General features: G+C 36.0%; 3 protein-coding genes across 8 annotated transcripts; 2 read left to right on the top strand and 1 right to left on the bottom strand.

Moving 5' to 3' along the window:
• The first annotated feature begins 100 nt into the window (after window positions 1-100).
• On the top strand, window positions 101-9,237 carry LOC139780282 (probable maleylacetoacetate isomerase 2). 3 transcript variants are annotated; one of them, XR_011720196.1, is made up of 6 exons: window positions 101-291; window positions 1,431-1,482; window positions 2,129-2,277; window positions 2,363-2,567; window positions 2,931-3,258; window positions 8,202-9,237. XR_011720196.1 is itself a non-coding variant. In XM_071718872.1 (5 exons), the coding sequence occupies exons 1-5, from the start codon at window positions 274-276 to the stop codon at window positions 3,161-3,163; spliced, it is 657 nt and encodes a 218-aa protein (XP_071574973.1). In that variant the 5' UTR covers window positions 101-273; the 3' UTR covers window positions 3,164-3,438. The 3 variants fall into 3 exon arrangements, 1 of the variants encoding a protein (XP_071574973.1); XR_011720195.1 differs by lacking the exon at window positions 8,202-9,237 and adding an exon at window positions 4,226-5,105; XM_071718872.1 differs by lacking the exon at window positions 8,202-9,237 and having other exon boundaries at window positions 2,931-3,438.
• Window positions 3,265-27,618, bottom strand: LOC139780279 (sialin-like). 4 transcript variants are annotated; one of them, XM_071718866.1, is made up of 9 exons: window positions 11,313-15,139; window positions 11,024-11,132; window positions 10,124-10,371; window positions 9,759-9,989; window positions 9,550-9,634; window positions 9,330-9,435; window positions 8,972-9,236; window positions 8,482-8,856; window positions 3,265-8,403 (listed from the first exon to the last, which is right to left on the bottom strand). In XM_071718866.1, exons 2-9 carry the CDS (start codon window positions 11,031-11,033, stop codon window positions 8,170-8,172), a joined length of 1,554 nt encoding a protein of 517 aa, XP_071574967.1. In that variant the 5' UTR covers window positions 11,034-11,132; window positions 11,313-15,139; the 3' UTR covers window positions 3,265-8,169. The 4 variants fall into 4 exon arrangements, with proteins under 4 accessions (XP_071574967.1, XP_071574968.1, XP_071574965.1 ...); XM_071718867.1 differs by having other exon boundaries at window positions 11,335-15,139; XM_071718864.1 differs by lacking the exons at window positions 11,024-11,132; window positions 11,313-15,139 and adding an exon at window positions 27,462-27,618.
• On the top strand, window positions 19,116-26,144 carry LOC139780284 (probable maleylacetoacetate isomerase 2). The gene is made up of 5 exons (XM_071718873.1): window positions 19,116-19,730; window positions 20,967-21,018; window positions 21,300-21,448; window positions 21,541-21,745; window positions 22,122-26,144. The coding sequence occupies exons 1-5, from the start codon at window positions 19,713-19,715 to the stop codon at window positions 22,349-22,351; spliced, it is 654 nt and encodes a 217-aa protein (XP_071574974.1). The 5' UTR covers window positions 19,116-19,712; the 3' UTR covers window positions 22,352-26,144.
• Window position 27,619: the final 1 nt, after the last annotated feature.

The following is a 27,619-nucleotide window of genomic DNA, read 5'->3' as shown; positions in this document are numbered from 1 at the left end:
ACCAACAGTGACAGAAATCAACCAATCAACGCACGTGCGCCGAGATCGGCGATTGGCCGCGCGACTCGCCGGTTTGAACCGCTTGAACGTAGCGACGAACGAAAGAGTGGAGCGGGGAGTGGAAACGGCTGGCAATCGAAGGGAGGAGGTACGATTTCACGCGTTCACCGTAATTTTAAATTACTTATGACTAACTCGGCGGCATAATATCGGAGTCGCTGACTGGACAATCGAGTTCAACGGAAGGTGAGCGCTGTCCGCGAGAGATCGACGATGTCCGCGACGGGTAAGGTGAGTATAATAATACTTGTGCGCGCGATTTACTTCTCTTGACGCCGATCATAAGTAGACATACAAATAGACAAGCGTTTGAGAGAAAGGAGAGAGAGAGAGGAGAGAGAGAGAAGAGGAGAGAGAGAGAGAGAGAGAGAGAGAGAGAGAGAGAGAGAGAGAGAGAGAGAGAGAGAGAGAGAGAGAGAGAGAGAGAGAGAGAGAGAGAGAATGAGAAAAAGAGACAGTGGAAGAATAGTTTGTTCTATGTGTCGGTAGTCGCGCGTTATTACGTCGCAGTTAAACATTCCGAAGTAATTAACGTTGACGTGCCGGCGAATCGGGGGCGCGCGAAAATGAATATATATTACTCGCGTTTATTCGCGATAACTGTTGCGATGACAGACGCGAGTTATAATAATGATTGAAATGCGAATTCGATCGCGGTTTCGATTCTTGCTCGAGAAACCCGCTCCCTACTCTCCTTAATTCCCTCTTCGACGAAACTTTTTCTGATGAACGAATATATTTGATAACGAGAATGTTCACGCTGATAGCGTATAATAACGCGTTAATTGTTGTGTTGGACATGCGCGCGCGGGCACGTATGGCTAGTCCGCTTTATCGTGAAATTGTACAAAAGAAATTTCCTTATAGATTTCCTCTCTTTGAAATTTTCCAACATTTATAAAAATTGTGTAAATAATTTTGTAAAAATTGTATTAATTTTATGAAAAACTCCGAAAGTGTTTTCCAAATTTTTTTGGACACTTATATATTTATTATAGTTTTAGAATTTTTAATTAAGATTTATTTTTTCAAAAAATTATTTTTGATAATTGTTTACCGATCAAGTTCTGTGTAAATGGCCAAAATAATTTGTCTATTATAGATGCTTACTTAAAGTAGTAGATAGGAAGTCTGCTATAAATGGATTAACTATTAGCTGTCATTAGCATTTAATTTAACGATTTTTAATGAATGCGTGTTTCGACACTTGCAATTCGTTTCTATTTAAAAACTTAAGGATGGTCGTAAATTTTTTTTCCGATGCGTGAATTTGATTTCACAAGCGGCCTTGATTATGGCACTGATCTTTTCGATTCGCGCAATTGAAATTTATCCCGTAAGTATTTCATGCTTGTTGTTTCCTTTGATAGGCAGTGCTTTACTCTTATTGGCGGAGTTCCTGTTCTTGGAGAGTAAGAATTGGTAAGTGAGAGTTTGCTTAATCTTTATATTACATATATAAACCGTTTCATACAAAATATATACAAATCGATGTTAAAACATATCTAACTGTGGTCTATAAAAAATATAGAAAATTCAATAGCCTCAACAATAATTTATATTGTAATTGTTTTGTTATTTAGAGTAATCAAATTTTAAAAAAATTGCGACATTCTAATTTAATATAAATGATGATTTTAAAAATTAACTTTTAATTTAACTTAAGTTAATTTAATCTTAACGCAACTTTCAACTGAGTTAGTCTTTTGTTCATGCATCTTTCAACGTAACTAAATTAATTTTTATAAGCCATTAACTTTAACTTAACTTAGTTAAAAAAAAATTAACTTACCCAACCTTTTATTGCGATACACCTGGCCTGATTAGATTCTGGGTGTGTCGTATAAATGACATACGCTATAGCGAGAGTGTTAATCTTTATCTAATTGTAAGACATTTCATGTAACATAGAATTCTTAATCAGAGTATCTGTACAACTTGTCGAGCAACTTGTAATGTTATTTCATTGATATAAAGATTTTTATTGTTGCTAAAACAGCTTATTATTTTTACAATATGTTTCTAATATTTATCAATTTTATTAAATGTTTGTGATTTTTATCAATAGCATTGAATTTAAAGGAGATACCATACGACATAAAGCCTATTAGTATAATAAAAGACGATGGAGAACAACATTCCAACGAATTCCGTAAGATTAATCCAATGGAAAGAGTCCCTGCGCTTTATATTGACAATCATATTCTGATAGAGTCTGTTAGTATATTCGGCTATATCAATCCTTACAGTTATCATAACTTTTTCTTAGAATTGATAATAACAAACAATTTTTATAATATAGATGAATATTCTGCAATACTTGGAGGAGACTAGACCGACTCCTCCATTGATGCCGGCGGATCCTGTTGAGAGAGCTAGAATGAGAGAGATTTGCGAAGTAATTGTCAGTGGTATACAACCGTTGCAAAATATCGGTGTTTTAAGCTATATTGAGAAGGAACGTAGAAAGGAATGGCCGCAGCATTGGATCACTAAAGGATTTACAGGTATCCTATAAATAATAATAAAGATTGTAGTAAGAAAACTTACAATAAAAGTGAGCTCGAAATTTTTTCTATGAAATTCTGTAGATCTTAAATTTAGATAAATATCATTTTTAAAAATAACTTTTTGTATATCTACTGTGTCATCTTTAAATACTAGTAATATGAACATTGTGGATGTTTGTAATTATAATTATTTATTGAGTATCAAGATAGTCGAGAAAAACATTAAATAACAGCACGATCTCCGTATGTATAAAATAGAAAACGACACGTCTAGTAGTAGATATACGAAATAACAACGTTCAATAACAAGTTTATGTGTATAATCGAGCGCAAACATTGATAATACTGTGTTCTTCTCAGCCGTGGAGAAGTTGTTATCATCGAGCGCGGGCAAGCATTGCGTCGGCGACGAGATTACGTTAGCGGACTGTTGCCTGGTGCCACAAATGTATAACGCGCGAAAATTTCACGTCAATCTGGAACCCTTTTCCACGATTCTGAGGGTAGGCCGTCATTTGGAACACCATCCGGCCTTCACTGCAACTCATCCCAATAATCAGCCGGACTGTCCGTCCGAGCAGGCGATCAAGTAGTAAACGAGGAGAGTAGACCCACCCTCTTCTTCTATATTTTTAGGAGAGTGAAAAGAAATGGTTATTAACATCATATGGTATCATAATGACAAAAGGTGAACTGATTTCATAGCATATTATATTCATATTTCCCATACATTTAGAATTGCAGCAATTAAAAATTCAGTTTCTATATTGTAAATAAAAATGTACTCTAGACAAAGATAAATATTTGTTAAACAAACATAGTCCAATTTATCATGAAACTTAATGAAATGTAAAAACGTTCTCCAGTAGCACCTGGTCTGTTCTTTCCGAGCACGCTCCATTATATTTATAATTGCGAAACTTTTATTGCATTCGAGTCAATACCAGCTTTTCGACTTTCAATCGTCTGTATATACCACTTCTGTTGCAACTTTCAAGTTTATGGTACATGTAGATTACTTTATGTAATAATTTTTTCAAAATATTTTACGTATAATGTAACGACCGTGCGTGCCCTTACTGAACGGCAGCCTGGCTACCACATATAGCGTCACAGAGGAGCGTTTCTTGGCGCTATAACTTTCTCGCGAGCACCCGGCCGCAAACTCGTAAAGATTATCTAACAAATATAGAGAATGACTACATGTACAGATACAGATCAATATATATATATATATATATATATATATATATATATATATTGATATATATATATATAGGGGAGACCGGGGCCTAACCGTCAGTTTTTTTTCGGTGCCGATTTTTAACAAGAAAATAAATAATTTTAGTTAAATGTGGTATACTACTGTAAAGAGTGAACCTTTAGCTACAAAATTTATATAGGAAATTTTTATCTACGTTGCTTTGTTTAACCGGTATAGAGCAAAAACGACAACGGTGGAAAAATTGAAATCTCAAAAATGCCGGGGTTTAACCGTCACACTGCATTTTCAATACATATACGTACATCTAATCCTGAAAAATGATAGGATACATCTTAATAATTGTTTTTTAAGAGAAAAATATAAAAATTTATTTAAAATTTTTATGCGAAACATTATTAAAAAATAGTTACGAGGGTTCCTCTTTCCGCAGAAGTCACTCGCCCGACTTGTTTCACTCCTCGACGTCCGATGACTCTATTCGGTGTCTAAACGGTTGTAATTCCCGTCTCATCCATATTCCATATGTAGTGAGCCTGGAAATGCCCGGAAATGCCTTGGAAATGCACCCGGACTGCTTACTGACGGATTAACCCCAAACACAAGTTTCAGGTTTGATCGCCCACGAAATATTAGACATCAACGATAATGAAAAAACTACACTGGATTCGTGTTCAGCATGCATTACTCTTTATAATCGCGTACCTCGAGATTTGGAGAGCAAATATTATTGCAGATATTACAAAATTTCCACGCGCAGAAAATGTAACTTTCACCTTCCGAAAACACGTTTGCCCTCGTAAAAATCATAACACGGCAGGTAACCTGCCGAAACTCCGTTGGTCACATGGGTACCATAAGCAGCGTTTACAATGTTAATAGCGAGTTCGCACAATATACAGGTTCCGAGATATTTGATTTGACGGTTCAACCCCGGCGACGGTTAGGCCCCGGTCTCCCCTATATATATATATATATATATATATATATATATAATATAAATATAAAATATAATATATATTTAAATCGGGGTATGCGCGCGCGGATTTATATAATAGAATTTTAGATTGATTTATCTTTTATGACGACAGATTCCTATTTTAGGCCTAATATTAGTTATACGTAAAATTCCTCAATCAGTTAAAACTTAGGAGCTTCGAGCTTCCAATTGCGCATTCGTTTTTACGTTAGTTTTACGCGTTTTCAATACTATACTAGTCGCATAACTGTGTATTCTACCTGTATTTATATTTGCTACTTATTAGATTATATGTCATAGATAGCTAATATAATATACGAGTTCTTTCACGTCATTATTTAGTTTGTATTTTATAGAGAGAAGTCGTTTGTATGTCAATGTCAACTTGAATGTCTACTTGATGAATAGCATAAGTTATTATTTGATAATCTTTTAAATTACTTCTATGATTATTATCTTGAAATTTTGAGTATTTAAAGCAGCTTTTAAGTGTCTAGAAACTTTCAAAATACAAGGAGAGCTGGAAATATTAACAATACAGTATACTGAAGCATTGATATCTTGGCTCTCTCTTTTTTTTTCCTTCAAGAAGGATCAATGTTTCATTAATCTTTAGAGTTTTTATTTTGATATATTTTCATATTAAAAAATATGAAAAATGTACGATCTTTATAGAACAATTAAAATGTGCATTTTACGTTGCTATACTTAAGTATGTATTAAATTATTTATTATCTATTATTTAAAATATTAAAGAGCGTCACATTGCTGTGGCTTCCGGAAGAAAATGTGTAGTTTGCATCTGTCCGTGCGTAAATCAGTCTTCCGATAAATGCAAAGCTTTATTATCGAAGTCTGAAAATAACATCTTGATTGAACTCAGGCTGACTGAACCTAGGTGTATTAATACAGTAGATATTTGAGAAATGTCTATTACAGTGACGTGAAGAAAAATACTTTATTCAATTCACAGGATTTAATTATAATTATAAGGTGCAAAAATATCAATATGCATAACGATAACACTATTTAACGTGCGAAATGTCTACACGTTGTACTTTTTTCGTCTCTACAGTAGTTTGCAAAAATGTGAACATTTCGATAACTCGGACCACTGCGCATTTTCATTTACAGGCGATGATTCGATCAGAATCCGAATGATAAATATCTAATGGTAGCTGCGCACAGTGTTGTGTCCATGGGAAGTAGGATAAGGCGCGGTATTTAATCTGCTTCACAGCAGAAAAGGAGCTGTGATAATTCCAGTAATTCTTTCGTGTAGACAGATGGACGTAATGTCGGCCTTACGGCCATAGAGACAACGATCGATTTGGCGCTCGTCGATTCTGTTACTGGAACTTGTGCACCGCAATTTACATATTGCGAAGACGGAGTGTAATGCGTTATTATTATAAGAAATTAGATATATGTGAATTTGATTTATAATTTGATTTATAGAGCGTGTGTATGGCGATCAGAGATGCATATCTAAATCATATCCCAGCGAGAAATAACCCATCGAATCGACGTCTAATTGACGTCGAAATCATCGATATTACATCATATCGAAATAATGCTCGAACTTTGAAGCTTATTTCGATGTTTGTGCTATATGACATTTTTTAAAAGAAGAGATTATTTGTGACATACATTCATCGCGCCAGACTGTAAACAGGCAAATTATGTATTTTCTGTTAAGACATCGATATTTCACCATTTCGATATCGATTTGAAGCTATTTTGATTTGCCTGTCAAATATATAATAACATTGCCATTATAATGCAATTGGCAGACATGGATAATGTAAATATTTTATGATTTGAGCATTATAATAATTGCGTTACAATATTAATTTTTTTATGCTTCCATTTCCATTAAATAGTTACTTTATAACTGTAAAAGTCACAACAAAATTCCTGTTTGTAATTTGACAATTGTTTTGAAAATTGAAATATTATATAATAGGTACATTTTCAGTACTACATCTATTCATACATGTATACTACATTTATTAAACAAGAAGTTAAATTAAGCAACTAATTAAATTATTAATATTAAATATTAATACAATAAGATATTTGTATTTACATTTATTAAAATGAAAAATAAGTCCAATTATAAAATAAATATTAATAATTGGACTTATTAAAAATTAAATAATTAAATTAAATAAAAAAATTAAATAATTAAAAATAAATATTAAAGACAGAAAGTAAAAAAGTTTTTATATATAGGCACCTATATACAGACATTATACTAATTATAATTGTGTTTAGCACAGAATAAAGCTGCTTTGCAACTGCAGTTGTAAAATTCGTGAATTTGATTGGTGTATTACTCTTATTGTTAGTTTCGGCCAAAATTAAAAGCATACACCAATTACATTCACAAATTTTACAACAATTGCAAAGTAATTTTCTCTGCTAAACACAGCTTTTTATTACTTGAGTTATATGTATGAGCCGCATTTGCTGCGCGTGCGCAAACAACCCGGCAACCGAGCAACGACTTGAATATTTCGTTGAGCGCCGACGGCGTCAAACAGCAGTGCTGCAAGTGGATATAAGTCCGTGATCGGAACTTCGGAAGACTGTTGATAGATTAAAATAAGGTAGAGAAAAACGTAAGTCGCGAAAGGCTATATATTGTATAGTCTTTTACGTCTTACGTTTTTCTATGTATGCTTTACTTTATGTCCACGCTACGACACTAGACGTCTCGTTCTTTGCCATCAACCGAACGCTGCCCTTGCGGCAACCCAATGCAAGATATTAACCATGTAATATTTAATTGCGGATTATCTGCAGTAAGGAAATAATAATCAATATCGAATCGAAATCGATTTATTCTGAGTCAAAAAGTCATCGAAAGTTGTGCCATAAATCAATCGAAATTTCGATGAATATTTCAATTACTTTTCGATATACGTTTTCGACGTCAATTAGACGTCGATTCGATGGGTCATTTCTCGCTGGGATAATACGTATCTTAACGTATTGCAAATAGTTGAGCATTTATTTACACTGTAATGTCATTTCTTCATTCCTTTGTTTCCTTGTGATGAAATGTTCCAAGAATAAGTTGTATGCGAGTGTATTAGGGTCGATTCAGACCAGCCGTGCCGTACCCGTACCGTATCCGTATCGTTAACATTAGACAAGGATGGAGACAATAGGAATCCTTGTCTAATGTTTCTGTTCCGTGCACGGTACGGATACGGCACGGCTGTGTCTGAATCGACCTTTATCAAATATACGATCAATCGTTAACATCCTCTTTGTTAAATAATGCCCTTCAATAGATCGTTTAGAGGCTACTATGGCATTTCGTCCTAAAGAATCGATTAGCAAGAAGTTGTTATAAGCACACGGTGACCAAAGAATTAAGAATTACGTTGTTATCTTTCTTTAATAAAATTCGATTTTTCAGTGTCACCAGGATTCTCGGCGTCATTGTCACGTTTCACAGCCGCTGGGACTAGCTCCTGCATCTCTCGTTCCTTCGTATTTAATTTGGTATACTGATTCCACGGTTGCTCTTTTGAAGTGCCAAACATCATATACAAAATGCCGCTCGCTATCGAATTAGCAGCGGCGATAAGGAAGACCAAGCGCCATTGTCCCACTGTTTGCTGTGAGAAAAAAAATCATTGTAAAATTAACGTTATCGTGAAAGAAGGATCTTGGATAAAGAAGGAGATTAGACTCACATTATTATTCGTTAGTACGCCAACGATGGCTGGCGAGATGAATCCGGCCCATACGATGATCATGCCGGCGAATCCAAGAAGGACGCTGGCGTAATTAGGACTCAGGTCGACGAAGATCGCCAAAGTGGAGGCGGAAACAGCGCCGTTGACCGCCGTACCGGCCATCATGAAGATAACCGCGAGCAACGGATGACACCCGCTGAATCCGAGACCCACGATGAGGATCCCTTGTACGCCGGTGCAAACGAAGGTGGCCAGTTTCCTGACGTTCGTCAAGCTCATTCGCCTCGTGCGGAGTAGCCAGTCGCTCATCATCGAGAAGAAATACGAGAAGATCACTCTGAGCAGGTGCGGCGCTCCCGCCAGTATTCCGGTCTGGAAAAGTAATTGAAATTTGGATTATACGACCAACACAGGACGAAATAACATACGAATCCTACGTGAATTCATTCAGAGGCAGATCTGTAATAAAATCGTACGCGAAACTTACAGCATTAATATTCCATCCGTGAATAAAATTGAAGTAACTCGGCGCCTGGGTCATGAGGGTGAAGAGACCCCAAGTTATGCCCCAATGTGCGATGATGGTAACCCATACAGGCCCCGACAGAATTATCGATCTCCAGGGTATTGGAACCTTTTCCTCGCTCTCCACGGATCCGGTGATATTGTCGAGGATGTAATTTTTCTCGTCTTTGGAGATTCGCGGGTGCTGCTGCGGCGAATCGTACACGAGGAAGTGCCAGAAGCAGTACCTGCGATAATGAGCAATAAATTAATTCCCGAGGAACTGGACGACGCGCATATCCGAACTTGATTGCGAGTTTGCGTTCTCTAAGGACACTCACCAAATTATGCCTAGCAAAGATGTCACGTGGAAGGATGCACCCCAACCGAAGGAATTAGTAACGGCTGCACACAGGGGGTAAGTAATCGCGGCTCCCACGGAACTACCTGAAAATTATATCAGATGATATTCGATGGTCCTAATGAAAATCAAAAGTTCAGCTCAGTTTACTCGCTTCCCATATTATCTCGATTTTGCAATCGCAGCGATCTACGCCTTACCAAGATAAGCGCTGACGAATCTGCTTCTTTCATTCTGCGGGATCCACTTGGCCGTCATGTCGTGCATCGATGGCCATATAACACCCTGAAGCGAAGATGAAAAAATAAAACATTAGTAATATCTCTAGATGTACGAGCAAACTTGAGAAAAAAATTAGAGCTTCTAAAGAGGTTCTAATTTTCACAAGAACGTTTTGCAAGAAGCTTACCGTGATGAATCCTTGTAGCACACGAAGAGTTATCAACATGTACAAATGCGTCACGTAGGGTATGAGGAATCCTAAGAGAGCCGTTAAGAGATTTGCCAGGCCGAACACGAGTTTCGTGCCATATCGCCTAGCCAGAAGACCACCAGGCAGCTGCGACACCCAGTGCAACCAGTAGTAGGCACCCAATGTCAGTCCTTGCTCGTACTCGTTCCAGGCGAATCGATCTTCATACTAAATAAAACCACGAGGTAAGAAAATGTCGAAGAAAGTAAGCGAAGAAAATTAACATCGTATGCAAAAAGCATATCTCGTGAATTTTGTTCGCGAAAGAGGAATAGCTTTTAAAGAGATTATTTTCAGGATACCGTAACATTTGTGAAGGATGACGTCGTAATCGGAAAAGAAATATTGTCATCCCGAGACGTTTCGTTGATCCAAACGTCAACAGTTGTACTGTTCTCCTCATTGCACTGCGCGACCGCCGCGGGTTTCGGATATGGTATCACCATCGCGACGATGGTGAGGTTCAAGTTTAATAGCTGCATGTAATTGATGGCAAAGCCGCAAAGGACTAAGAGCCATAAGACATCTCGGCATGTAATCAACTCCTTTTCTAAAAAACGTAAGTATGACATCTCGAGGAGGATTGATTAAAGACAAATACTTGTTTTCTAGTAAATCAACATCCTTTATTTGATAACACTGAATAAAATACACTACAGTATTTTGTTATAAATATAATATAGTATTTTATTATAAGAGGGCTTGTCTTTCCAATCAAATGCATGCGATTCATGCAGGTCGAATGCAGTGATATAGATATACTTATAGTTTTTTATTACACTGTTAAAAAAAAAATGCACAAGACTGAAGGTAATCGTTCTCTCATTTTTTGTTGAACAGTGTTATCGGTCTAAGAAAGTTGATAATTAATTATCAACATTAATATTATTTTTTTCTTTTAAAGCAATAATTCTCGATCGAACGAGCAAAGTCAATCTGGGAAGATTTTATATTATAATTATGTTATGATCGCGAACGGTAATTATATCGTGATGTTAAATTGGTAGACACGCGCGGATTATACGTGTGATACACGTTTTCTGTATAATTGAGATGACGTATTACTATGCGACGAAATGCGATGACTGAATAAAACTAAAAAAGCCTTTATTAATTCGTCGTGATGATGAAATATTTCAATCATTAATTCTCTTAAGTCGAATGAGACTTATATGCAGAATTCAAACTTTCCTTATACTTACCCTTATCCATTTCTTATTTTTATTTCTTTAACTAATCCTTGACGTTTAGGAGATGATCACTTGTCAATATACATCACTTTTGATATGTTTTTACACGATCTTAGTCGATCTTATTGTTGGACGATATTAAGGAAATACGGATTCCACGTGTTGGATCAACTACTACCCAGATAGCACAGCTGATCTTTATGAATTCATAAAGATCAGATTCAGATCTTTTTGAATTCATAAAGATCAGCTGTGCTATCTGGGTAGCAAATATTTAAATGAATTTGTATCTCAATAATACGAATTCATCCTATGGCGGATACAGATTCTTCTTCTGGCCTCTTGTACAATATATCCCGATATATTTCGTGCATCCGAGTGTATGTTAATCAGTTAGTGTCGCGTCAAACACTGCATGACTGTTCTTCGAGCGAATTGTGTGGACCGCAGGAATCTGTGTACGATCCTCTACTCTTGCAGAAGTCACGACAAGTGACACACCTCTGTTTCATAAAAGCCTTTAAACCCCCTCATTGTGTCCCCGCGACGGTAGGTACTCCGCGACGACGATTTTGTTACGTTAACGATATATTCGCGCCGGTATCTTAAACAATTGAAAAACTATTTGCAATGATTATCGAAAACTTATTTGATCTAGTACTCGACGCGATAACATATATTTCGGATAATTAAAAGATAACGAAATCGCAATAATTTGCCACTATTGACATTCGCTTATTTCTTTGACGCTTGACGTTTCTTCAAATATTGTCGAATGTCATAATACGAAATGTTTCGTCTGTTCTTGTCACACACATCATACGGACAATGTCACAAGATATTGTCACTTTTGATTGATCTTAAATAATTCTCAATTAAATAATTAACAATTAAAGTAATTTAAATCGACCTGACTGGCAATATATATAACGTCTTTCCGATATAAACATTGAAAAACTGTGAGCCAACTTGGTTTGTCGGATTCACACAGAACTTTTTTCGGATCAATTATCGAGACATTATTAATTTCGACCATGGGTTTTGGTCAGTTGATGTAATTTCTAAATTAAATAGTTTAAATTTTTATTGCGAAAAAATATTACCCCAGCCAGGGTTTGAACCTGGAACCTCCCGTATACCGTGCGGGTGTCGTGCAACATTTTTCAATGTTCATATCGGAAAGACGTTATATATATTGCCAGTCAGGTCGATTTAAATTACTTTAATTGTTATTCTTATGTACTGGCAAAAAAAATTTATCATTCTAAATAATTAACATTTTTTTTGTCATTATACAAAAGTCATATATTCTATCTATTTCATTTATTACCCAAGTAGCAAAATGACAATAAAGAGTGACGACTAATAGTGACAGTCTAATAGATCAAAATGTCGTGTCATTATATCGTCTTTTAATATCACTCTACTACTTGAGTAATAGCTGAGCTATTAAGCAAATCCGAACCTTTGATTTTATTATTTCGAGACGTTCGTTGCGTTATCAACCATTCAAAATTGTTTATCGATTATATCAATATTTGAACAGAAAAACGCTTACATATATGCACGTATGTATATAATATTTAATCTCGTCTTATCACATGTATAACACAAAGTTTTATGTAATATATATTTCTGGCGCGAGATCTGGCTGCAGATCTCTGACAAAACATTATTACCACGCATTTGTAACGTCATCGTAGATGTAAACAAAATTTCTACCTGTGTCACGAATCGTGCGCGCAACAATGGCATTTCTATTGGCGTTAGATGTAACCAGCTCGCGTGATTGCTGAAAATTTATGACAGCTACCACAATCAATATTTACCTAGATTATTAATACCGCGACGGGGATAGAAGCGCGTGATCGAGTATACATTTTGATGTAATTGTCGGGACGGGTTAATTTCTTGTGCATTGAGCTGCACATAAATAATTAAATCTGTTTTCATTGTCAATGCGTGACCTGCAGTGAGAATCACAAATTCCGTCTCACTTGAGCGTACGTTTCTACTCAATTGTAAATATTAATTTTATTTTTTTGTGGTAATAGGGAGTTACTTTACTTTTCTTCTCATATAACGTCTACTTATCTATTTGATTTCAAACGCAATTTAATTGCGTTTTAACCTTTTGTTAAGGCCGTAATTGAGATGCGCCCTTATCTTAATTGCCAGAATAACATATTGTATCTCCGAGCACAATTCTTTACGCTTCGTCGTTGATAAAACCATCTAAGAGGTCCAGCAGTCAAGTTAAAGTCTGATTCCCTCTTTTGAAAACAACTTTGTAAAACGTAACTGTATTGCGTATCGAATTCGCTAACTCTTTATTCTTCCGATTGCTACAGCTGATGTTTAACTATAGATTTGTATATTACGCTTTGTCCATATTATAATAAATACAGATAAATCGTTCAACGTTAAAAGCATGATAATAATAGGATAAGAAATAAATTTTAAGATCACGGAAATTTTTATTATAAAATTAAATATTTTTCTAGGAGCATTACGGCAGATTCTGCGAGCATCCCTTTAAATTTTTATTGAGCTTTATCCAATGGGCTTTAGAGCTGTCCTAGGTGAATCTCTTCAGCGGAAAAAGAAAATAATCCATTTTCAGGTTCGATACCTCTTTCTAAGCGATTCATACGTAACTAGCGTAATATTATTAATTCTCACTGAGATAACAGTGGAGAAAAAGTTATATCTGTTTCCTCATAGAAAGAGTTTGATAATTGAACCGTACAAAATTAATCGTCCATTCAATTTTATCGATAAATAAAGCCTGCATTATTTCCTCGCGTCTCCGTTTCCTGTTTCAACTGGAATTTCAATCGTCTTCTCGCGGATAATCTTCTCTAATTGCTTCAGGAAAGTGATAACAACGCACGCGCGATGGAAGAACGCGTGCACCATAATCATCTGTATTTATATGCACGTGTAATACGTATACAATGTCCCATTTTAATTGATCACCCCCAAATACTTTTTTATTTGTGATTCTAGAAAGAAATGCTTCAAAGAGAGCTTTATTATAGTGTTTTGAGATCTCGACGAGATCTACAACTTTTATCTCAAGAAAAAAATCAAGTTTCATTTAAGAAATAAGTCTCCTTTAAAATTTCTTGAAAATGATGACATATGTATGACACGACTTACATTGAAATCATATGTCCTCCTTCAAACCAAACAACTGTCGTCTAAAGGATTTTTTTCTAGATCACAAATAAAAAAGTTTTTTGGGGGTGATTGATCAACACGGGAAACCTCACCAGGCCCAGACACCGGAAGGATTGACAGATTGATAGCTCTTTCTTGATTACATATTTTATTAAAATTATTACATTTTTCTTGTAAAAAAAACTTGGCGCTGCTAGACCTCGAAATATAATAAAAGTTGTTACTCCCGTTGCATTCTTCCCTAAATTATTTTTATCGTTGTCCATATTTAGCCATAATTATTTAGCCAAAATTATATTACTTTATTATATTTCGAGGTTTAGCAGCGCCAAGTTTTTTTTACAAGAAAAATGTAATAATTTTAATAAAATATGTTCATTTTGTAGTGTTATACCTCTGTCTGTAATTTTGTGATTAAATTTTTTATTTTATTGTTATCATACATTCTTTTTCTCATTGACACAATGTAAAGATTTTTCAAAGTAGTGCAACAATTATTTTTTGAGGCAATATATATGTTTTTTCTTTGTAATTGGCGCTGTAATTTAAAGAGATATTATTTCTTTTTTGTAATAATAGATCACTTGAAGCGCGACTCTTCTTTGATGAGGTAACGTAATTTTGTGATGTGTATCACTTGGGTTATAATTTTTTGGAAATAAAGATACTATTGCTTAAGTTTTTTTCGAGATACAAAGATAATTACGTATTACTTCTTACTTAGGTTTTTTTGCGAGGTACAAAAATAATATTACGTCTACCACTTGTTACTTAGGTTTTTTCGAAAAGCTACCACTTTGTTTTTTTTTTTTTTTTTAAGGTATGAGAGAGAGAGAGAGAGGACGTCGACGTAGGAGAAGAAAGTATCTTAATATAAAATTTTCACATTTGGACTTTGCGTCGCAATATCTCTCCGCTCGTAGGGCACGTAGCGGAAAAATAAAAACACGTACCCCCCCCCCAAATCGACCCTAAGCTATCGATCAAGCCTACTTAGAACTTGATCCGTTCACTCGTTATATGAGATCTCAACATCTCGAGTACTCGCAACCCGTCGCGTCGCGTAAAAGAGTCACGGTCGGTCTCGCTCCGCGTGTACTTCGCGCGAGACACTACCGTGTCTCTTGATAGTATAGGCGAGCCCGGCGAGTGTCTCTTGGCTAACCACGCCAACTCCTGCTCCGACAGCCGAAAGGTCCGAGAGTCGGATAGAATGGCACATGCTAGGGGAGACAAAACCCTCTACGCTAGCAGCAGCGATAAGTCTAGCAGCAATGCGTGCATATATACGCACACACATATGCAACGTATATGCAACAGCACGTACATATATATACAAACATACACACGTACAACAATTGCTTAGAGTTTTACAATGAAAAAGTCAATATGTTTTGAACAGAGATTCGGATAAATTGAGTACCTGGTTTAAAACGTATCATTGATGAGTTTTTCATTATAAATCTTTTTCTTTATATTCCATTAATGTAACTTTTATTTTCCTACTTTATTTAAGTGCAAATTAAAAAAGATTGAAATACTATTCATTTTTTAAGCATTATATTATAATCAGATATTTTTTATTAGACTATAAATTATTGAAAAAAAAGGTTTTATATGTATATATGACTTAAATTTTAGAGATAAAAATAAATGACGCAGAATTCATATATTTATATCAAAAATTTATTTAATATACGAACACACACGCTTCCCCGACCTCCCCCCCCCCCACACACATATACTGTGCGTACCAAAAGTTCTAGAACGACAAATTATTTCAAAAAGTATATATCTATTGGTTTATTGGAAAAATGTTTCAGATAAAAGTTGGAGAATTCAAAGGGGCCCATATAGACGATCTTATTAAATTTTAGGTCCGGAGCTCGTGTTGAGCCCAGTAGAGTTCAAGTCAAATTTATTAAATGAAAACCCCCAGTTTTTATTGTATCATCTTTTTCTACTAATTAATTTGAACAACTTTTGTTTCACAAACATTTTTTTATTTGCCTAATACTTTTTGAGATATTTAAGGAAAGCTTGGTAACTTTTTCAATATTTAGTTCACGATATATATCTCGATAATTGTTTGTTGGAGGGAAAAGTAAGGACAATTTTGACTTGATTTCAAGATATATGCTGTTGCAATAGTACCCCAACTTTTTTAAATATACTTGTACTAGCTGGTTACCCGGGCTTCGCCCCGGAGGACATATGTAATAAGACACGCAAATAGTCTCTCTCTCTCTCTCTCTCTCTCTCTCTCTCTCTCTCTCTCTCTCTCTCTCTCTCTCTCTCTCTCTCTCTCTCTCTCTCTCTCTCTCTCTCTCTCTCTCTCTCTCTCTCTCTCTCTCTCTCTCTCTCTCTCTCTCTCTCTCTCTCTCTCTCTCTCTCTCTCTCTCTCCTCTCTCTCTCTCTCCCCCCCTCTCTCTCTCCTCTCTCTCTCTCTCTCTCTCCCCCTCTCTCTCTCTCTCTCTCTCTCTCTCTCTCTCCCTCTCTCTCCCTCTCTAAAATGCTATAAATTGAAAAATATTACTTTTTTATCGACTGAAATTCAATTCCGTCGTATACAATTCTTTGAGATTCACTCAATTATTTCCTTAAAAAATTGGAAAAATTTCGTAACCGATTTCCAAAAAGATACCGGTTCCCAAAAAGATCGGTAACAAAAAACTATACAGTTTATAACACTCCCCGGGAAATTCTACCCCTGTTTTATATGTAATTCTTTAAAATTCGATCAATTATTTCCCGAAAAATTAAAAAAACCGGTTTCCAAAAAATTAATAACAAAAAACTATACACATAGTGGCACTCCCCGGAAAATTCTACCCCTATTTCATATACTTTTGGTGAAAATTCGGTTCAGGGGTTTGGGCTGGGCGTTGATGAGTGAGTGAGTCAGTCAGGACATCTTCCTTTATATATATAGATATACATCTCCTTGAAGTTTTCATCAGCTTTCATGTATACACAGGTATTTAAAAGTATTTAAAAGTTAGGGTACTATTGCAACAACATATATGTGACATTCCACGTCAAGTGGCCCCTCCCTCTGTCCAAAAATTGAAGCGACTTTAAATATTGAGTTTGGGCTTAAAATGTTCGTATAAGCGAGGGCTTTCGAAATTTGAGTGGCCTTTTTGACAAACTCCATAACCCCATGACCCCATAAGCAAAATAACCCAAAAACCTGATGAAGTGATCTTACAATATGATTTATACGACTTGTCTTATCTCAATAATCGCTTTAATTAAGCTGTTTGGCCCTAAAACCCTCATAAACTATTAACCCCATGACCCCTTGATCTTATAACCCTCAAAACCCCATAACCCCATAACCATATAGCACCATAAGCTTCTAAACCCCTATAATCGAAACCATCGCACTTTGATTATTTATCTTTCTATACCTCCGTAATCCTGTAATCCCATAACTCCTTGACCCTAAAACACCAAAACCCCATAACCCCATAACCCCATTCTAGAATATGCCCAATTACAAATTTGAATACGCATCATGTCTTACCTGCACAATGTCACGACTCATTCCAAAAACTGCATTACCATGTCGTCAGTATCCAAAAACTCCATAAAAATCATAACTTAATGAGTCTGACCTTGTAATCCATTCAAAATTAGTGTTTTCTCAAAATTTGTACTGGTTTTAGCGTTACCCATCCTGACCACGTGGAGGTACCAGTCATCCCAGTACAAATTTTGAGGAAAACACTAATTTTGAATGGATTACAAGGTCAGACTCATTAAGTTATGATTTTTATGGAGTTTTTGGATACTGACGACATGGTAATGCAGTTTTTGGAATAAGTCGTGACATTGTGCAGGTAAGACATGATGCGTATTCAAATTTGTAATTGGGCATATTCTAGAATGGGGTTATGGGGTTATGGGATTACAGGATTACGGAGGTATAGAAAGATAATCAAAGTGCGATGGTTTCGATTATAGTGGTTTAGAAGCTTATGGGGCTATATATATATGGTTATGGGGTTATGGGGTTTTGAGGGTTATAAGATCAAGGGGTCATGGGGTTAATAGTTTATGAGGGTTTTAGGGCCAAACAGCTTAATTAAAGCGATTATTGAGATGAGACAAGTCGTATAAATCATATTGTAAGATCACTTCATCAGGTTTTTGGGTTATTTTGCTTATGGGGTCATGGGGTTATGGAGTTTGTCAAAAAGGCCACTCAAATTTCGAAAGCCCTCGCTTATACGAACATTTTAAGCCCAAACTCAATATTTAAAGTCGCTTCAATTTTTGGACAGAGGGAGGGGCCACTTGACGTGGAATGTCACATATACATATATTCTTGAGACCAAATCAAGTCAAAAAATCCTATATTACTTTTTCGTCCGACAAATAAAAAATGTTTCAAATAAAAGTTATTCAAATTAATTAGTAAAAAAATGATACAATAAAAAATAGGGGTTTCCGTTTAAAAAATTTAACTTATGGGTCCTACTCGGTCTACGACGGACTCCAAATCTATAATAAGATCATCTATTAGCCCCTTTTGAATCCTCCAACTTTTATCAGAAACATTTTTCCCAATAAACCAATATTTTCTGAGATAATTGGCCGTTGGAACTTTTAGTATATTGGACATAACGTACTATACGTTACCCACGGCAGGCTTTACGTTCCCCAGCTAGCAAAAGTTTCTAAAAGAAGTCTAAGGCCGGTATTCATAATCAGATCTTATTTCAAGACCGTCTTAAGTAATATCTTAAGATGCTAATACGGCTCTGTGATTGGTTAATGACATCTTAAGATTGTACTTAAGATGGTCTTAAATATAAGAACTGACTGTGAATACCGGCCTAAAGGACATTTTGAAGTCTTTTAGGCCGGTATTCATAGTCCGTTCTGATTTCACGACTGTCTTAAGTAATGTCTTAAGATGCTAATACGGCTCTGTGATTGGTTTATGACATCTTAAGATTGTACTTAAGACGGTCTTAAATATAAGAACCGACTATGAATACCGTCCTTTGACGTCTTTTTTTTTTTTATTCAGATATAAGAAGGACCATGGGGAGTGCCCATATGGTCTATTTTAGACGTCTTTTAAATGTTTTTAAAATGTCCTTTAGAAGACATTTTGCTAGCTGAGTCCGCGTCTATAATTTTCTTAAGTCTATGACTGTCACTAGAAGTAACTAGAGTTACCGACTTGAGCCCACGAGAGTGTCGTGGAGTGTCGCTAGCGATCAGCGACGGAAAGCAGCCAATATATACACGTGCGCCAAGACCGCCGATTGGCCGCGCGACTCGCCGGCTTGAACGACGGACGGAACAACGGAGCGGGGCGGCCGGGGAGAAGAGGAAACGGCTGGCAATCGAATAAAAAGGGGGAGGAGGTGCGATTTCGCGCGTTCACCGCGATTCTGAATCTGAGTTATTTCTGACGGATCCGGCGGTGTAATATTGGTGTCGCCGGTCGGATAATCGAGAGTTCGGCGAAAGGTGAGCGCTGTTTCGCGAGAAGCCGACGATGTCCGTGATGGGTAAGGTGAGTGATTTAACCTTCTCTCTCGACGCGAGGTAGACAGACAGGTAGACCGGAGTGCCGGGAGAGAGAGAAAGACAAAAGATAGCTCCGTAGTAGCCCGCACTGCGTGCCGGTGCTCGCGCGTTATTTCGCCGCAATATCTGGAAATGATGACGTTGACGTGCCGGCGAATCTCGAGGACTGGCGTGCTACAATCGCTATTGAGCTCCCGGGAGTCGCGATCGCGCGAAAATGAGCCCTACGTTCACTCGCGCGACGGCCGTCGCGACGACTGACGCGCGTACAACGATTGTCGACGGAATACGGGAAGTCGAACGCCGCGTATCTCGCGGCCGGATTTAATTCCCCGCTCGAGGAAACGGTGCCGACGAAAGGCGAATCTCCCTCGCCGACGAATATATCTGATAACGAGAATGTAACAATAGCGCATAACGCGTCCGTATGTGCCGGACGCTTACGCGAGCGCGCGCGCGCGCGCCGAACTATTCCGCTCGAAATTCTTGCCTGCGAGTAAAAGCGAGCGAATAAAAATTATTATTAAAATATTAGGCTTGTTTTATGCAAAGCAATATGAGAGAATAATGGGTGAACGGTATAAGCTGAATATAAGATGTCAAGACGATTATTTTCATACAAGATACAAGGAAATTATTTTCAAGCTGAAAATGCAATAGTTAAAACTTACCATGTGCTATTTGCACAGTTACGAACTAATACTTCTACATTTTTCTTTGATCATGAAACTGTAAAACATTTAAAGATCTATATTTTCTCTAAGATTTTTACCATTTATAAGAATTACATAAATTTGTATTAATTTCATGATTTTACAAAAAACTCTGAAAATGTGTTTTGCTAGCTTTTTTTAGTTACTAGCATTTTTTAACATAGGGTATATTTATTAAGACTTACTTTTTCAAGAAATGCCTATTTTTTTTAGAATTTTTATGCAATAATTAATTCTACAAATTGCCTAGCGATTTGTCCTTTGGACGCTTGTTTAAAATAGTAGGCAGAAAGTCTGACTGTCATTAACATCGTAATGATTGTAGAATGTTTTAATGAATGCGCGTTTCAACACTCGCAGCTCATTCATATTTACATCTGCCGGTTATTTTGATTTTTTTTAGCGGTGCGTAAATCTGGTTTTATACAACAGACCTTGACTATGCCGAATTTTTCAAACCAGCTCTCACAATTGAGCCTTGTATTCATGCTCCTTATTTCTTTTGACAGCCGGTGCTTTACTCTTACTGGCGGAGTTCCTGCTCCTGGAGGGTAAGAATTGGTGAGTGAGAGTTTGCTTGATTTTATATTGCACATATAAACAATTTTATGCATATAAAATATGCATCAATATAAAATATCTGTGATTTATAAGAAAGATATAAATTTTAAAGGCTGCATTTTAAACGAATTTATCGTTGCCGCAGGCAGAATTTCCCTGATCTAATTTAATCTTTATGTAAGACATTTTATGTCATTTCATAGACAGAATGAGTTTTATTATTGCTATAAACAGCTTATTTTTTAATTATGTTTCTAATGTTTCTAATGTTTATGAACTAGCGTTGAACTTGAAAGAGATACCATACGATATAAAGCCTGTTAGTTTGGTGAAGAGTGGTGGAGAACAACATTCCAATGAATTCCGCGAGATTAATCCAATGGAGCAAGTCCCTGCGCTCCATATCGACAATCATACTCTGATAGAATCTGTGAGTTATAAGTATTTTTATAGTTATCTAATTGTTTTCTCAGAATTTACATATAATGATGAACTAAATGGCATAAAATTGGTTTAATACAGCTGAATATTCTACAATACTTGGAGGAGACAAGGCCGAATCGTCCATTGATGCCGGCGGATCCTGTTAAGAGAGCTAGAGTGAGAGAGATTTGTGAAGTAATTGCCAGCGGTATACAACCGTTGCAAAATCTTGTTGTTTTAATCTACGTTGGCGAGGAACGTAAGAAGGAATGGGCGCAGCATTGGATCACTAGAGGATTTACAGGTATTCTAATGATAATAAAGATTGTAGTAAAGACTTGCAATAAATGACAAGCTTGACATTTTTTTTATGAAACCTTTAGAGATCTCTTTAGATAAATAATCAATTTTTAATGAACAGTTACGAATGACTATGTATATTTAAATAATGTTGCCTTTAAATGCTGGAAATATGAAGATTATGAATATTTGTAATTTATAACCATTTATTGAGTACCAAGATTGTCGAGAAAAATATTAGATAACAGAGCGATCTTCGCATCTATTAAAAAGAAAACGACACACCTAGTCGTTAATATACGAAATAACGACATTTCAATAACAGGTTTATGTGTATAATTAAACACTGCTGTTTATAATTAAATAATGCTGTTTTCCAGCCGTGGAGAAGTTGTTATCGTCGAGCGCGGGCAAGTATTGCGTCGGCGACGAGATTACATTAGCGGACTGTTGCCTGGTGCCACAGATATTCAACGCGCGAAGATTTCACGTCGATCTGAGACCCTTCCCCACGATTCTGAGGGTGGACCGTCATTTGGAACATCATCCGGCCTTCACTGCGGCTCACCCCAATAATCAGCCCGACTGTCCGCCCGAGGCGACCAAGTAGCAAGCGAGGCAGACCACCCTTTTTCTCTTCTAATCTTTTAGGAGGGTGAAAAGAGGTGGTCTGATGTTATGTGGTTTCATAGTGATAAAAGGTGAAAAAGTTTCGTTGCATTTGTCGGCATTTCTTACGCGTTCGCGACAATTAAAAGTTTTATTTCTACATCGCAAATAAAAATTAATCTAGAAAAAAATATTTAATAAATTTAATGAATATTTATTAAATTAAAAATAACGTAGTCATGATTTGTCATGAGAATTGATTAAATGTATCTTATACGAATGGGTCCAATCGTTCCAAGAAATTAACTTTTATTTGTACCCTATCAGCTGATAAATTGTGTTATTTTGGTAATATAATGGTATTTATATACTTCAAGAAAATTATTAGATTAATACATTTTCACCTTTTATCATTAATGAACTGCATATTAGCAATGAAATGGCTAGCGGCGCTACGAGAGCGAATATATCGGGCAGGGGTTTTGATTTGAACATCCTGTTGTAATACAATGCCGCTTGTTTTAAAACAAAGATACGCCGTTTCTGTATTCATGCAAGAGCAAAGGGAAAGAGGTATATTGGCCTATTTTTTTATTTTGTTACGTTTTCTACGATTTTACATGATCGAAATTTATCTTCACGCGGTATTTTTACACGATATTTTATAAAGATATATTGACCTATTCTGAATAGGTTCTGTTGAAATCAAAAGTTTAATTTTTATATACGTATTATAATTTTTTATTTTATATTTGCTTATAGTATGTATAGCATAAACGGAAAAAAGATGTCGCTATTAAATTTTAGTGAATACCCCGAAATCTTCGCTGGTATATAGGATAGTGATTCGTATTTATGTGATACGAAGTACACGCAGACAAATTCAAAACGTGAAGCGATCAAATTCGAAGGGGAACGTGTAATAAGGGAATGCGCTCTGCTCAATATCTCCCAGAATACCAACCAAAAGTACAAATCGCATATTTCCTTTGATATCCCAATTTTAGAATATATTAGATTTGTTCGTTTTGTTTACACTTATATATTTATTGTTTAGAATTATATTTTTGCACTGACGTATTTAATAACTTCATTTGATCGACACTTATGTATTTCTATATTTTGAACTAATTTATACAATGGCATAGTAAAATTAGTAAAGTATATTAACTCTGCGATCTCCGAATTATTTTTTGCAAATGAGCGAAGATCAGATATTTTGTCCTGAATTTTATCTAATTTATGGATCTCAAAAACATTTGCTAATTATAATCGCATGCAGTTTCAAATAATTGAAGAATTATACGACTACCGAATGCATTATGTTGAATTTAACTTGAGGTAGGATCGCAAAAAATTAAAGCAATAATTCTTCCGATATGCGCGTGTATTTTGACATTTATCTTTTTTGAAATTTTTTAATTTTATGCTTTCAACATTTTTGTAAAGTTCACAGAATACAAGTGTAGAAAGTGCGAGTGAAACGAACAAACCTATTGTATAATTTTTCCATATGATGCTGTTAGCGTCTTTTTTACTGCAGGAGAGTTAATTTTTAGGTTTGAGCAATATTTCTCTTCAGAGATAAGCAGATGTATACCGAAAGATGTATAACATTTTTTTAAGTGAAAAAAAAACAGACTTGTATAACTATAGTTAGATAATCTGTGATTTGTGTTGTGCGGAACTGAAGTTATTTCAGCCGCTGCTGCAGAGATTAGAATGTGCCATTGAAATACCATTTTATAGTACAATCGCGAACGATTTCAAACGCAAACGAGAAACGCGTGTCCGCGCAAACAGAATCAAAGTATATATTTATGCTCTTACGAAATAGTTTTCCAGTTCGAGCATAAACAGAGATACCGATATTTTTCACGAATCTTTTTATAGGATCGCTCATTGTAAAGCCATTGTTATACATAGTTCCCGTATGTGCTTCGGAAAATTTTTATACGCAAGCGTATGTTCGAACAAAAGGTCAAGTCAAATCATGTAGATATCGAACACGACTGATTCTGAAACCGGTAATCAAGTTTCACTTGGCATTCCTCCTTATTGCCGCGTTATCCCTCTCGTCCTCGTTTTATAAAACAACACGTCACGATTGCATTTCCGTATTCGGAATATCCATTTCTACTGCAACATCTCGATGATCTCTCGTATATCGCGCACGTTGTGAACTGCCTTTTCGAGACTTCGACGAGTACTTCTTCCATGTAGCCTCCAGCCTTCGCAATTATTTTTCTATAGGAGATATAGTATCGTATAACGAAGGTGTAAACAACTTCGTGCGCTTTCTGACGAAGAGAGTTTAAGGAATAAATATATAAGAATCGTCGCAACTTGAAATCGTCGTCCTACGTATAGTATACTCTTAGGACGGATTAAAAAAAAAACATGCATTCCGTGTCTAGACATTCACACATAGAGGTATGTATTATAAACGACTGAGTGATTAGATAATATGTATATAATCTTTGTACGAAGCAATTTCCTCTCATTTCCGCTCCACAAATATCCGCGGTATCAACAAGAGCATTTATGAAAACCGATGAAAATCTTCGGCAAAAGCTGCTTCATTTTGATAACGGCGTCTTAATGTAGACTATGTGATTCGATTTGTGGAAAGAAATGCGAGCGAGTCAAGTCTGTCTGCGCTGACCTTGGGCGTATTTAACGAATAGTATCTCGCATTTCTGAATGTGATCTTGTATCCCCCTTCATCCCCGTATTTCCGTTCTGCGTCTTTCCGCTCGACTTACAAAAATTTGTACAAGCGACAAGTAGTCATGTAAAAGCGGAAAGTTGATTTTATCGAAAACGAGCTGTGTTATTGTAGTTATCGGTAGCTCTTATATGATATTAGATATCTAACTCTGGAATATTACAGTTCCATGAGGTACGATCGACTTATGAGTAAACCATCAAGAATGAAATTTTGCCGTCTAGTTGCAGCCCTGACGTTTCATTTACGAGAAAGTTATAGTTTATTAGCCTATTATTTGACTCGTAAGAATGTCTTCGATTCAGATGAGGGAACTGATATTTTAATACTAGTGGCGAATCGTCCTGTATTTTATTCTCGCTTCGTAGCTTTCTAAAGTAGGACTATAGAGACATTTCATTTGTATACTTGTCTTTTGTATCGAGATCTCTCGAGTTGGATGTGATTACTTGATTTTTGCCTTTAGTTATAGATAAGACCCTACTCGCTTCCGTTGATCCTCCGCAACTCCACAGTGAGACTTCTCGCTAAGTATAGATCTTCCTGCCGTCTCGTTTCCGACGAGTTGGCGTGTCATCAACGCGCGTTGTACACGCGCTGTATAAGTAGGGAGTAAAAAAAAGATATGAATAATGAGTAGATTTGAGCGAAACCGATTTTGCGCTAGTACCGAGTCCGACGAGATAATAACCGTACCACACAAAATTAAGATCTCCCATCAGGTCCTAAATAGTTTCTTAGACGGCGTGTGACATTTTCGCGAGAGGACGAGCGTGAAGTCGTTTAAGCGAGGAAGGGAGAGTTGTACAATATAGCGACTGGGACTTGTGAAACAGTACGGGACGCGTAGATATTTTGTAAGCGAGAGAGAAAACGAGAAAAAAAGGGAAACGATCGCTATGTATGTTCACGCCGCTTATAGCGAAGTAAAAGATTCTGTGTCGATAGTGTATGTATAAGTATTTCGTAGTAGACTCGCGAGCGAGAAAAAAAAGAAGATCAAAACAGTAAGTGCATTCGTAATTGTACACTTATTACTCGAATAAAGAGCTGCGTTTTGTCCGTATTGGTAGATCTTTTTATTGCGAGCGAGCTGCAACGAAATTCCGCAAATATATAAAATAATGACTACCCTTGTCGATTTCTTCTGTCCAATGAAATCTGCGTGATTTCCGCGCTTTCACAATATCTTTTTGCCAATAAATTCAATCTTTTTTATTTTTAAATTTCTAAGGATTATTTAAATGTTTGTCTGCCTCTCTTTCTTTTTAGAATTGTGGCTTGTTGATTAAGAGGTTGATTAAGAATATAACGAACCGGAAAACACAGAATTTTTCAAAATAATTTTTTTGTTGCTGAAAAAACATTTTTAATAATAAAATTAAGATCCAAAATTATAACAAAAATACTAAACAATAATAATAGCATCCTAAATAATTATTGCATAGTAATCAAGATTTTAGCTTCGGTAAATTATCTGAAATAAAAAAATAGGCATTTTTGTACTTTATATTTGTCATTTTCGGCTTACGGAGGAAATTTTTAAAAATTCATTTTTTGCAAAATACACATCTTAACATGGAAATTGCGTTTTCTTGAAAAAATTTATTCTTTTTTGTTTTAACTTGAGATATTAAAAGTGGAAAAAAGTGTTTTGTGAACCGATTTGGAACATTATTAAAAGCGTTACTTCTAAGCTTCAAATTGATCGGATAAATCGTATTTGAGAGAGAGTTCACTGTTTTCAGAAATAATATTTAAGAAAAGCGCATTTTGCAATTTTTAATCATTTACTTTCAACTGTTAATTTATACTGGCTCTACTCTTATGGCGTTAAACTAGTGACAAATAAAAAAAACATTTTTCAATTTTTTGACATTTCTAAAGTCTTGTAACTCTTTAATCCTCGAAAGTGCTCCTCAGAAACTCTTCAAAGAATCGTGGCTGGGTCATTCTTGATCCGTTCTTTATTATTTTAGGTCATCAAAAAATCGCTTCAGGTATATGTACATAAAGCAACAGTTTCGAACTTGATTTTTTACACCTTTGTGATATAAAAAGAGGATAATCCAGAAAATAATCTTCACAAGCTAACGAATATTCACCGAGTCTCGGGTGATTCGGTCCCCGCTGGCCAGCGTTAAGCGTTAAAGATAATCTTGCTGATCTTTGATCCGTTGCGTCATATGAGTATAACACTCTGTAATGTCCCAGCTAGCAGAAAATTCTAAAAGACGTCTTAAAGACACAAAGACATTTAAAAGACGACATAATTTTTCAGACATTCTTTAGATATCTTTTAGAAGCTTCTGCTAGAGCCGGGGTGCATCGTGAAATAAAAAGGATTAACGAAAACGATTGAAAATAAATGTAGGGGACTTACCAAGTGAGAGCTGCATCGAACGCTTCATCTCCTCGCCGTTCTCCGAAAAGTTCTCTCTTTAAAAGAATCCGATAAAGCCCGGATCGTGAAGGTTAGAGATGTAACTTCCACGACTCGCGATCTCGACGCGAATCGTTAGGCACACACACGCGCAAAGA

This window comes from Temnothorax nylanderi, unplaced genomic scaffold (assembly GCF_030848795.1).
Source record: "Temnothorax nylanderi isolate EJ_2023f unplaced genomic scaffold, tnyl_v1.0 TNYL_tig0270_pilon, whole genome shotgun sequence".
Taxonomy (NCBI): Eukaryota; Metazoa; Arthropoda; class Insecta; order Hymenoptera; family Formicidae; genus Temnothorax; species Temnothorax nylanderi.
Note: the sequence above shows the minus strand (reverse complement) of the source record. Positions and strands in the feature narration are given on the sequence as shown.